General features: G+C 35.8%; 1 protein-coding gene across 14 annotated transcripts in view; it reads left to right on the top strand.

The window, feature by feature from the left end:
- Window positions 1-13,686, top strand: part of NRG1 (neuregulin 1) — a 240,744-nt gene that overhangs the window by 199,730 nt on the left and 27,328 nt on the right. For 8 of the 14 annotated variants that reach the window (XM_006076209.4, XM_006076211.4, XM_006076212.4 and 5 more), the window contains one exon: window positions 10,083-10,141. In XM_006076209.4, coding sequence (XP_006076271.1) covers window positions 10,083-10,141 — 59 coding nt within the window. Of the gene's footprint in view, window positions 1-9,430; window positions 9,499-10,082; window positions 10,142-13,686 lie in introns of all 14 variants that reach the window. The other 6 variants (XM_006076210.4, XM_025264918.3, XM_025267459.2 and 3 more) reach the window with 2 other exon arrangements.

The raw sequence follows: 13,686 nt of genomic DNA, 5'->3' as shown, positions 1-13,686 counted from the left end.
TGATAAGTTTTATCCCCCTTTTGCACTGCCTTTATTGATACATGAAAGCAAGCCAGAACACTGAAGAATTGAGTATAGTCAATATGCAAAATATTTCATGCCTTTTTTGTTAAATGAGTATATTTTTAATCCCTGTGTTGCAAACACGTATAACATTAAAAACAATCACTAGTCAGAAATGAAACAAAGGCACGTCATATACCGAGTCTTACAATAGTATGTTGTTCATTGGACAACTTGAATAGAAAAAGAAAACGTGGAAGTGTTGCATTGGCTCATCATGGCCCTGTGTAGGAAGCCAGTTCACAGTTTCCATATGGTCCATCTGTCTAGAGCAAAACATTTCTGAAGCATGAGCCACATCGTTCAAAATCAGCTTTATCCCTGACTTAAGACATGACTCAGAAACACCACAAGCGTGTAAGTTTCCAAGTGGTCTCTCTGGTCACCTAATCCACTGTTGTCTTCTTGGGAGCTGAAGTGGAAGACTTTACAGCAAATCTCTTTTGTCTCTCCATTTCAAGGTGTTCCAAATGGATTAACCATATAACAGTTAAACACTTCTCTGAGGAGAGCTTTGCTGTTACTTGGACTTCTCTCCTGGGAACAGTGTGGGAATTTCCGCGGTGTTTCTCATCTTTTATATTTCTCTTCTCTCTATAGTAATTTAAAATTTATCCTGAGGGGGAGGAAAAAAAAAAGTTTCTATTCAAGATTGCATAAAGACCAGAAAAGAATCATTCCATCTTTTACCCTCTGGTGCCCCATGTAGTTACATGGTTCAAAGAAACAAGACACTTTGAACTTGACATTGTCCAGATTATCCTCTTGGTTTTCTCCCCTTGTTCTTGTATATCTGCTCTTCTGAGTAGTTATACTTAAGAGAACTCTTTTGGAACATGTTGATGTGATTTTTTTTAATCTAAAAATGACTTTACACTGGGCCATATTTATAAACCCATGATGCTGTCCTGTGGACAGATGTGGCATCCCCATGTGGGGATTAGAGTTTTAACCACCAATTTTGGTGACTAGTCTTGAGCTCTTTCACTTCAACTCTCTGGACAATTTATTTATAACATAGAGTTAATATGTTCTCCAAATTTCTTCCCAGGAGTCAATGAAATTAAATGAACTTATTTCTGTGAAAGCACTTCTAACTTTGGGGAAGTGAGTTTTTCCTTACAATAAAAAATAAATGGTAGAATTACATTCTCTCTGTAGACACTGGAAAAATATATACACCTGTCTTAACAGACTGTGTTATCATGTTTAATTCCCAATTCTTCATTTTATTTAACACCAGCCATTTTTATTTGATTTGTTGGGGCCACCAGCTAGCTTTCTAACTTTGCATTTGATGTTCATTCAATCATGTAGTATCTCTGATCATTAATTTCCTTATATTTAAAAACAGAAACAGAAAACAAACAAAGCATAGGAAAGTGGGAGGTGCCTTTAAACATGAACTTATCATTTTGTCTAATTAATTTTTATGAAACCATGTGGTACATATAAGGGCCTATATTGTATTACACATGATTATAGAGACAGTTATGAAAAATATTTAACCATAGGAGATAAAGTCACAAAAATGTGCTATAATAAATTAAACTCAGTAAATGAAATATTAATTAAAATTTGTTTATAAAACAGCTACATCTATCTCAAGCATTTTTGTAAACACAATGAAAATATACAGCATGGTGTCTGGTCCCTGGGAACTTAGTCTATTTATGGAAATAGAGTAACTAAAATAGTAGATCAATTAGAGTGTCTTTATCCCAGGTAGTAGAGCACTGATTATTATGATAATAAGAGTTTAAAGACAGAAAATAAAAGACTGGAATATGTTGAAGACTTTATAAGCATAGACATCACTTATGGGGTTTTTTCCACATATGGTATATGGTTAAATATACCATATACCATACCATCTAATCTTCTCATTAGATGCAGTGACATGCATACCTAGACCAGCAACTCCATTCTGGGAAGTAAAACAAAACAAACAAAAAAAGTCAAGTTAGACAGGAGAATCAGTTTCTGAGCTCCGAAAACCAGGGAGAGGACTTTGGACATTGTGACAACTAATCAAGAGTCATAGTACCTTCTGGAACAGTTTGGGTACACCGTAAACCTAGAAGATGTTTAGGGAGGAGAGACTTCCATACAGATTAGATACACCTGGGCACTAGATAAGATGGGGAGAAAAAGTCAAGACATTAGCTAAGGTTAAAGTTTTATAAAATCCTTGCTTAGTAATTGATGCAAGTAAAAACGATGATGAAAATAATATATTTATAGCACATTAGTAGCTGGTGGTTCAGATTCAAGTTGTGTCCTGTGGCCTCATCATCGTGGCTGTGGAAGGAGACATTTGGAATAGAGCAAAGGAATATATTGGGGGTTAGTTCTGGAGTGCCTAAGAACAGCCAGCTCTGGGAGACCTCATCCTTCAGAGCAAGTGAGACACTTACCTGCTATCACACTGAGCAGGGAGACAAACCTCTGTGAGTGGGTGGGACTCATATGGCAAAGATCTAGAGAGTCAGCTCTTCAGACGACCTACCTACAGCGATGATCATTGTAGTCATTTCCTACAGTAACATGTAGAAAGTGTTATTGAAGGAATACTCATTTCTTCTGTGTCCCTCTCTGTATCTACAATCCTGCTGTGTACTTCCTAGGTGCTTATTAACTCATTTTGACTTTCATGAAGACAGATGGAAGGAAATATTTTGGTTCTTATGGAAATCAATTTAGCGGCAGTTTGGCCTAAAAGCAGTTGCATTGTGTTCTTAATAGCCTGGTTCTTTTTTTCTCCTGAAATCAGTTAGGCAGCCACATATATTTATTGATCTCCTTCCACGAGGCAAATTCTGTGCTTGTGCTCGTTATGAAGTAGTAAACAAAATCGCATGGTCTCAGCCCTCATGGAGTCCGTAGGCCTGTGAGTAGCAGACAAATTTCAGATCATTAATTAAACTGTAAATGATAGGTGTGCTGAGTGCTTTGACAAGTATTTAGGGAGCTAAGGGAATGTATCATGGAGGACACCAACCAGATGGAAGCAGAGTCTCCATGGGGGAAAAAACGTTTATGCAGCCCTCACCTTGAGAAGTATATAGTCTATTTAAAATAAAATGATCTGTCAGCGAAATTCAAGTATACAGTACCATATTATGAACTAATTTCACATTAGATCCCAGGGGTTTTTTTTATCTTATAACTGAAGAAGTTATAAGTTATCTTATAACTGAAGTTATTTATCTTATAACTGAAGTTATTTATCTTATAACCAAAAAATTTTTAAATAGTCACCATATGAGGTGACTGATGAGTTAATTAGCTCTTGGTGGTAATCATTAAATAACGTATAATATATCAAATCATCAGTTTGCACAGCTTAAGTGTATACAATATTGTCAATAATACCTCCATAAGTCTGGGGGGAAATCAAAAATTAAAATGCATCATTGTGAAATATTTCTATTGAAAGATTTAAGTCAAAAGTGAGTGTTTAGAGGTTTCATCATCAAATGAGGCTGGAGTGGATGGAAGATTCAGAATCGCTATGCTGTGTATAGGGGCATCCTCCAGAGACAAAACCAAACCACAAATTAGCCGAGTCCATAAGTCATCTTGTCACAAGGACAGAGAGATGTATGGGCTATAGACTGAGCCCATATCCGATGAAATTGTTTGACCCCAAAGTAAAGGATACATCATTTAGGGTAAACAATGGCAAGGATTTTCATCTACAGATGAGCATTTCAGAACAAGCTGTCCAAACAGAACTTTGGGAAGGGCACCAGGGTTCAAACAAGGAGAGGTTAGTTCATAAACACCGACACCTCATTAGTGGGATTGTATGTCTTAGACATTGAAAACCAACAGTGCAGATCCAGGATGACTTAGTTTTTCTTTCCCCCCTCAGTATTTATCCATGGGTCCACTGTGGCCACTCTGTGTGTACCGTTATCTCAAGTATTGGGAACTAGTCCCCAGATCATAATAAAAAAGCAATGGGATGATCCATACTAGCTGAACAGTGATGGGGAGGTCTAAGGTTGGATCTGTAGGAAATGCTATTGAAGGAACATATTATATTTAATATTTTCTTTAATGATGTTGAAGAAGGCATTTCCTTGAGGAAACAAATGTATTTTGCAGATGATACCATAAGGAACACTAAAACACAAATTAGAAAAGCATATATGAACCTTAAGAAATTTCACTTCACAGTAGATAACAGAATGCAGATCATCTTGGAAAAATGCAGACTAATAGTAACAATCCATTTGGGAAAGAATAATGTACAACACAGATACTCAGCCAGTGAGTGGGCGAGCTCTAGTCAGAATCCCGAGTGAAGGGGTGAAAAGTCAGCCCTTGCAACAGGATCCTGTAGAAAAACAAGCCAGCACTGCAGCGTGTACATTGCCAAGTCTGGTTTACAGAGGAAGAGCCAAAGTCCTTAAAGCCTAACGTTTAAACTCACCGATAACCCTTCACGCGTATATGTTGGCCTTTCCATTACCTACTATTTGTAAACATGGACCCCAGAGAAATTGCTTCAGATGTTGTACTATGTGAAGGAAATACCCCAGCTAGTATTGAGGTAGAGTGAAAAGACAGTAAGGCTGCTTCTTTTTTGGATGATTGTCTAAAACATCTCCTGGTGGAGAGATGCGTAAATAGAGGGGAAATACCACATGTAAACCTGTTTCCCTTCTCCTGTCGGATCAAGGGAGAACCTAATGAAAATTAATGAAACCAAGAAGTAAAGACAGGAAGAGAAGGGATGTAAGGGTGGTTTATAAATTGACCATAAATTTCAAAAACCACTAAGCCATTTATAATGGCTTATAAAATTAGCAAATCCTAAATAACTGAAAGTTTCTTGGGGTTCTGGAAATATCTTTAATGATATCTAGTATCTCCACCAAAAAAAAAAGGGGGGGGATAATTTATTCAATTAGAATGTAAAAAATATACCAAACACTAAACTGATTCAGAAAATGACATGAATTGATAATCGATTACACAGTAAGCATATCAGGATAATCACCATGTATTAAGGTTATTATTAAGAACTGTTTTTATTTTACTATGCAGAAGTCTTGGTTACTAGACTGTAACTGTTTATTGAATCCTGGGTTAAATGGTATTTCAGTAATGGGATTTAAATTTGAGGTAGCAGACTTACTGTTAAAGAGTTATATGGAGTCTTTTCCAAATTCCAGACTCAATGTTAAAGGTTTCTGTATAGGAGAAGGAGTCTGTGAGGAAGGTACTATTAAAAAAAAAAATTATTTGGAAGTCTACAGAGGAGAGAGTTGGTCACAAACTATAGAAATGAAAGCCAAAAGTTCAATATTGACCTGTACTTGGCCAATCAATTGCTATATGGGTCTCTTTGATACAGTTCTTTACTGGACACTATGTTCTAACCTTCAATCAGGTTCAATTTAACCAGTATTTTATGAGAGTCCTTCAAGAGCCAGGCACTGGGCTGAAACATTAGAGCTATAAAATGATCGGAATTTGTTCATCGTCTTCACAAAGAGATAATCACAAGACCAACAGGCCAGGGCAGTGGAAGAGATGGAGGCACCATGCAGTGAGAGCCAAATAAGGAATCCCTCACCCAGGGCGTGGACATGGGTTGGTGAGGAGGTGACACTCAGGAAGGAGTTGATGTTGTATTGGAAGAGACAGTGCTTCATTCAGATGAAACTGTGTGAATTTTCATCTCCTGAAGAACAAATATAGAACAAAGATTGCTTACCTTTGCTTATCTTCATTTATCTTTGTATAAGAGCAAATACTAAAATTTTTAAAAATATCTCCATCTTCTAATCTGATGGGTAAAACAATTGGTATATATAGATTTGAAGCTACAGTAAGGGCTCAGTTGTTATTCAGACAGATTAAGACAGAATTCTTGGAAGGTGCTCAGACTCAGGCCAGAGCACATTGTCCACAATGAGATTAAAGCTACTGTACTCCTGTCTCCGAAGAAGGTGACAGATTGGCTGCTTAAAGGACAATGCTAACAGAAAAGTATGCCAGCAGCCAGACAGTCACCCTGTTCTTTTAGGAGTCATACTGTAGAGTTTAATCAGAGCCTATAAATCAGATGGGCTTCCCTGGTAGCTCAGATGGCAAAGAATCTGCCCGCAATGTGGGAGACCTGGGTTCGATCCCTGGGTCAGCAAGATCCCGTGGAGAAAGAAATGGCAACCCACTCCAGTATTCTTGCCTGGAGAATCCCATGGACAGAGGAGACCGGTGGATTACAGTCCATGGGTTCACAAAGAGTCAGACACCCAGACACGACTGAGTAACTCACACCTTATAGATCAAGTGCATTTCCATTTCCATATGCTTTCTCTGCCCAATCAATGCAGTCTGCAGTTTGCTTATGCAGAAGTTGTTTCCACTTCCTCCCATCTGATTGGGCAACAACTCCAGATGTCCACAAAAGTTACATAATGATTATAGCTCTGAATCCTTAACTGGCCTAGGAATAGGTATTTGACATTTGTTTTGCATCCATGATTGTCTTAAAATATCAGTTCTATCAGAAGAATCATTTTAAAGTTCTTGAGTCCTTCCTGACTGGTAATACATTCAGAAGAGATGATGCCAGGTTTTTGCACAGTGATTCCATGTAGGAGAGTGACTCCCAGAACCTTTGTGGTAAAAGAAACCTTTGATAATCACTTAGATAAATCTTTTCATTTTATCACTGAAGACAGCTGTGGCCCAGTGAAGCCAAATGGACTTCTCACATCCAAACAGCAAGATTCTGCTCACATCCAAACAGCAAGATTCTGCTCACATCCAAACAGCAAGATTCTGCAGTGCCAGGATAGAGGGCCTTAGTCTCCATCTTTGGAAGATCCCTGACATCCTATATTTAATGTACATACAGATCTCTTAGGGATCTTGTTAAAATGCAGATTCTTATTCCATAGTTCTAGACTGGGGCCTGAGACTCTATGTGTCTACTAACAAGATTCCAGCAGATGCTGACTCTGTTGGTCCTTGGACCCCACTTTGAATAATAATAAGGATTTACACTAAGAAAATGCCTCCAAGTGAAGATAAACGTTAGTGAAAGGATAGCTCTGGTTCAGACATAGCAGGTAATTCCAAAAAGGATTGGTATACCTTATGCAGATCTACTGTTACTGCACCAAATATTCTGTATCATTTTATGATAGAGATAAACCACCATCTTATAATACTAGTTTCCTAGGAAACATCATTTTAGAATCTTGTACTAATTAGAAAATTGATTGGGTAGGATTTTTGCTCCCCTTCATATAGTTGTCCCATGCCTTCTTATTTCAAAAATGTCATCTAAGATGCATAATTGGCAATTTTCTGATAAATGTATTTCTTATCTTAAGGAATTCATGATTCTTGAGCTCTTTGTGAATTTCATGATTCTTAAATAACTGTATTTCTTACCTCTAATAGTTCTCTCACACACACAGACACACGCGCGTGCACACACACACAGGCCATAGTCACACATCTTCTACTATGTTCTTTCTATGAAGCAAATGGGTTATTATGTGATCAAATTAATTTAAATTTTTACGAAGAGTGCAAACAGGTAAGATGAAATGGTCATTATAGAATATATTCTTAGTTCTGGAATTACCTACTTAATTATACTGTATGTCTATATGGATTTATAGTCCTGGTTCAGAAAAAATATAAAAATAAAATATCATATACTTCACAAATTTTTACATCAAATAAGTTACATGGAAAACACAGTTCCATGTGTTTTTCTTAAATTACATGGAAAGACATTCTTAATTGAAGGAGGTAGAATGACATATTCATAAGAAATGACCCAACCTGACAGGTTATAGTTCTTATTTTTGTATTTCTCTAGGTAGTTCTTCCTCTACTCATTTCAGCAAAAGTATTCTATACAAAAATAACCAGTTCATTTAAAAACTTTTTTTGAAGAATTAAAAAAAACTATGTAAATAACAAGATATTTGTTGTTAAGCTTATTGATATTATTAATGGTCATAATTATACTTTATTGACACAAGTACTCATAGGGCTGAAAATATAGAACTGTTAGTATTTTTTCTTACAAGCCATTCTTCGTGAAATTACTAAAGCAGATGTACCAAATCACTTAAGAATGTTTTTTTGGCATTGAATTTGGCTTTAAGGGGGATGAAAAAAAAATCAACCTGATATTAGCAAAAATGAATAGTTTTATTCACATCTCTTTGATGCCAAAAGGTGTGTTTATTTTTATTTATTCTGGAAAATAAATCATGCCTGATGTTTATGGTCTGGATGAACTATTGATAATAATCATAGCTATCAGTGTGGGGCACCTGTAAGAAGTATATTTGTGTCCTGGAACTTTTTGATGACCCTGTTTCTTTGAGTATGATATTTGGGGTAAAATGAATCCATTCTGAAATGCTTTAGTTACTGGAGTGACAGCAACAAAAAGAGCAGTTTTAAAGGACTTCCATCTCTAGGTACAGCCCCATCCCAAGACCTTGAGAACAATATTCTACCAAGATTCTGGAATTTTGATAGGCAAATGTGAGTGAGTAAAATGTAAATTTTATAGTTTCAAAACAGTTTACCTTAAATGCAAAATGATTTTCATTAAATACTTCAGTAGAAGAATAACTGTTTAAATTTTTTAAATGTATTTGTATTTGATTTGGGATGATTGCATGAAGTGAAATTTATACTACTAGAAATCTGCCCCTCTATAGATTTTTTACACCATTAAAAATAAGACCTACTTTGTATTATCTTTTAAAAAAAGGAGGAGGATGTCATTTTTCTTGTCAGTAATCATTAGAGTGTGAAAGTGCTTGACTTCTATTGCAATTTGATGATTTCAAAGATACCAATGACAGAGGAGCCTGGCAGGCTACATACAGTCCATGGGGTCTCAGAGGCAGGCATGACTTAATGACTAAACAACAACAAAATGAAGTACAAAATTGTGTCTACAAAAGAAAAAACTCAAAATTATTTAAATGGTAAATGATGATGGATGGAACCATATAAGCTCTTACCAAAACCAGTGTTTCAGCGTCAGGTGATCATTGACAAATTCGGAAATGCCCAAGAGATAATGACTTATCTGCCCATACCTTGCCAAGCCCTTTCAACCTTTCAGCCTCACACTAGTTAAATTTCAGTTAACTGACTTTATGAAGACTGAAGCAAACAACAGAAATATATACCCCACAGTTTTCATGGGACATGGTTTTCTAAATGTTTTGTCTTCTTTTCTTTATGTTGTTCAGCTACCAGGTCATTTGTAGGACTCTCCATACTCCATAGGAGGAAAATTGCCAGTCTGAAAGTTCAGTGTCTTTAGCGTTCGATTGCTTATTACATTTTTACCCTCTAGGTGCCAACCTGGATTCACTGGAGCGAGATGTACTGAGAATGTGCCCATGAAAGTCCAAACCCAAGAAAGTATGTTAAAATAATCTGAAATTTGCTCTCTCCCCAAACTACAGCAACAATCGCTACCGCTTGGTGCCTTTACAGCTCAGTTGTGACTGATGCCTTTTGTTCTAATCATGGTTAACCCACTCAGGGCAGAAACCCATTCAATATGATCTTGTCTAGCTATGTCTCCCCAACAAACCACAAAGGTCATCAATTTCATAAAACCCATCAGGATGGTCCATGACGCTGGCAATCATGGCGGGCGGGCCCACCAAAACTCCTTTCCTTCCAGTGCGTTGGACCAACACTATCAAGCAGAGAACCTAGTTGAAGAAAACATCCAGCTCTCATTTTAAGTGGCTCTGTTTGAGAGAACATGGTCACTTAAAATGCTGGGATCTTTCTATCATGTTTATCCAAATTTTTATCCCACTGGGGGAAACGCCAGAGCCTAAAAGCCATGATGAGGACAAAGACTCAGTTCCTGAGAGTGAACTCACCAAGTTCAGTCAAATGACACTGAAGGAGCTTCTTTCTAGCATATATTCACCTCTTCTCTTTTTTTCTCTGTTTTTTTTCTACCATTGTTTTTTTGTTTCTTCTCTCAGGTGCCCAAATGAGTTTACTGGTGATCGCTGCCAAAACTACGTAATGGCCAGCTTCTACAGTACGTCCACTCCCTTTCTGTCTCTGCCTGAATAGGAGCATGCTCAGTTGGTGCCGCTTTCTTGTTGCCGCATCTCCCCTCAGATTCCACCTAGAGCTAGATGCGTTTTACCAGGTCTAACATTGACTGCCTCTGCCTGTCGCATGAGAACATTAACACAAGCGATTGTATGACTTCCTCTGTTCGTGACTAGTGGGCTCTGAGCTACTCATAGGTGCGTGAGGCTCCAGTGTTTCTGAAATTGATCTTGAATTACTGTGATACAACATGATAGTCTCTCTCACCCAATGCAATGACAATAAAGGCCTTGAAAAGTCTCACTTTTATTGAGAAAATAAAAATCATTCCACGGGACAGTCCATCTTCTTTATAAAATGACCCCATCCTTGAAAAGGAGGTGTGTTAAGTTGTAACCAGTACACACTTGAAATGATGGTAAGTTCGCTTCAGTTCAGAATGTGTTCTTTCCAACAAATAAACAGAATAAAAAGAGTTCAGATGTTTCTCTTCATTAACCAAACAGTTTGCATTAAAAAAAAAAAAAGCACTGAGTAAGAAAATTAAAAGCAAACATTTCACAGCAAAGGAGATAGCCTGGGTTCTATTTGACCTTGTTTAGGAAACAAGGGATTCAGGTCTAAATGATTTTTAGATGAATTGTTAAATCACTTATTTATGTTATTCTACTCTCAATAATAATTTTAGGAAAAAGTTGTTTTTTAAAAAATATTTATTAGTTATATGAAATATCACAGTTCACTGCTAGATGTATACTTTTAAAATGAGAACCGGGAAATTTTGATGGATTTCTGTGGCTTCATGAAGTTTTGAACATTCCTAAAAGACCATTTACATTGTATATAACTGCATGGATAACTAAACTACGTATCTGTCCTTCTTTTGTGAACAAGGACTTTAGCTTTTAATTCTGGAACTTTCAAAACATTATTTTAAAAAAGATTCCATATAGTTATCCATTTAGATCAAAGGTGACAATTTTTTTTTTCTGAAAATTTAGATCAGATAGTAAATGCTTTTGCATTTGCAGACCATACCATTACTGTCATAACCACAGAACACTCAGCCTATGGAGCACAAAAGCAATTCATAAGTATGGCCATGTGCTATTAGATTTTATTTACAAAAGCATTATAATGGATTTGTCAGCCTCTGATTCGGCTTGTCAATTGCTTACCCCAAAAAATATTTCACATAGTGTGTTGTGGTATAAATTCATGTAACACAAGAAACAGTGATAGAAATTGGTCATTTGGGGGCCCTAAAAGAATGAGATTTGACCCTTATTTGTATTCATGCAAAGAATAACATTCTGTTTCTCATGTTAACAGTTATGGAAGAATAAATTCTATCAAAAAAGAAATTTCATATGCATTATGAGGAGATTGGACCCATACTATTCTATCATTTTTTTAGTGCGTGGTACTTCTGATGTATTTACAAAAGCTGCATATCAAAAATCACATTACAGACCATTTTTTGTTGTGAAAAAGTGATAAATTGGCATTGCCAAATTTTCAAACACAGTCTCCTCTTTATTCAAAACCTTTAAATAAAATGCTTTCACTGGACAGAATTGTTCTCTCTATAGCTATAGATTATTGTTATAAAGCTAGATAAGATGGAGCATAAAAACAGAAGGTAAATAATAGAATTTTACTTAATACAGCCATTCCTTTTAGAAATGTTTGTATTCAAATGACATGGATTTACAAATCCCTGTGACTGTATAAATTCAGTATGATTATATTTTAAACTTTAATGAAAATTCTGAACATGTGTATTGTACTTAAATTTTTGGAATATCATTGTGCACTGAAAGCAATGTAAAAATGAAGGCATTTTCCAAAATAATGATGCAGTGAGATCTGACAGTAGAACCTGAAAAAATATTCTCAATTTCTCTTTTAGACCATATTCTCTTTCATAAGATATAATTTAAAAATAGCCATTTTGTATTTTAATCGGAATGTGATTCCTTGAATAAATTCTTTAGTAAGCTTTCAGTGGCACTTTTGGAAGATGTCCAGGAAAACAGCATTCAGATTTAACCTGATTTAACAAAGATAGATAGGAAGCACATTTATAAACAAAGTCTGTAATGACTGTGCATCAGTCCTGCCTCGAGTCTGGAAAAGCAAGAGCTTCCATTCAGAAACTGCTTTCCAAAATTGTCTTGCCCAGAGTTAATTTTCTTACATGTCTTAAATTCTCAGTTTTTACTTCCACAGACCTTCACATCGAAGGCAGGGAAATAAATATTTGCTGCTCTAAGAACTTTATGTTCAACTAGTAATGAAAGCTACACAAAAGCTAAAAAGTGTTGCCATCTTGGTAAAGTTTAAAATTTACTTATTTTTGTTCATAAAGTGTGAAATGCATATCATACATTTTAAAAGAAAAAATATTCCCCAGCTTCAGAGAGACACATTGTTCAACTTACCAAACCACATTTTCAGTTGATGAATCACATTGTAAAAGAACATACAATTTTTTAAATGCTTCTAAACACATAACTTACATTATTAGGATTTAATACAATTTTTCTGGTCAGGGTGTCCTATGGGACATGTATTGATTTATAAAAACTGATTTAAAATATTAAAAAAAAGGAACACATGTATCTTTTATAGGGCTTTCTTGAAGGAAGCCATTTGCCTTGAAATAAAACATTTACAATACTTTCTTGGAAAATACTGTCAAAGTTAGTAAGCTTTAGATTTCACCCCTCTCAACACAGAGTTCCTGCTTGAAAGGATTGTTTTCATCATGGTGTGTGTGTTGTGTGTGGGGGGGGGGGAGGTGCATGTGTGTCTGTGTTTGTATATACAGACAATTAATAATTTATAGACTATAGGAAAAAACACACTCACAGCTTCAATAGTTCCAAGCAGTATGGAGCAAATAGGTCATATATAAACTAACATCTAATAGGAAGTAATTCTAGAATAGCCCAAAGTATAGACTATTTAAAAGAGTACAATTTTAGAACTTACAGGCATATCCTCAGAATGAGTAAACTCAGATAGCCTTAAAAGTATTTTTGATTCATAGTTTACTAGTGTCTAAATTATTTGTGTTGATTTTTCCAAATGTTTTTTTTAAATTCACTAAAGTTATTAGTTTCTTGATCAAACATGTGTATCTTGCTAAAAGTAGAATAAAGACACATCAGCCTATAACAGAATTATTAACCCCAGCTAAGCATTAGTGAGATTTCACTGTGTGTGTTTTTATGAACATACTTGCTCATGGCATAGGGAAACTTGGAAGAAAGGAGTTTCCTATTGCATTTCAAAGGGTTCAGTGGCAATGTGGATTGGTATATGTGAAAAAAAAAAAAAAAAAAAAAGCATCTACTATTGTAAAGGTAAGTTGAAAATTAGAAGTCAGTGGCTAAATTGGTCCCATTTAGAAATGACATTGACAAGACTCCTCTAGAAACCTCAGGGGGGCAAAAGTCAAAAGGACACATACCTCTTTGAGATTACTTGCTTAAGAAAACCCAAGAATGTCTTCAAATGTTA

This window comes from Bubalus bubalis, chromosome 1 (genome assembly GCF_019923935.1).
Source record: "Bubalus bubalis isolate 160015118507 breed Murrah chromosome 1, NDDB_SH_1, whole genome shotgun sequence".
NCBI lineage: Eukaryota > Metazoa > Chordata > Mammalia > Artiodactyla > Bovidae > Bubalus > Bubalus bubalis.
The sequence above is the reverse complement of the archived record's forward strand: the minus strand, read 5'-3'. Positions and strand labels throughout refer to the sequence as shown.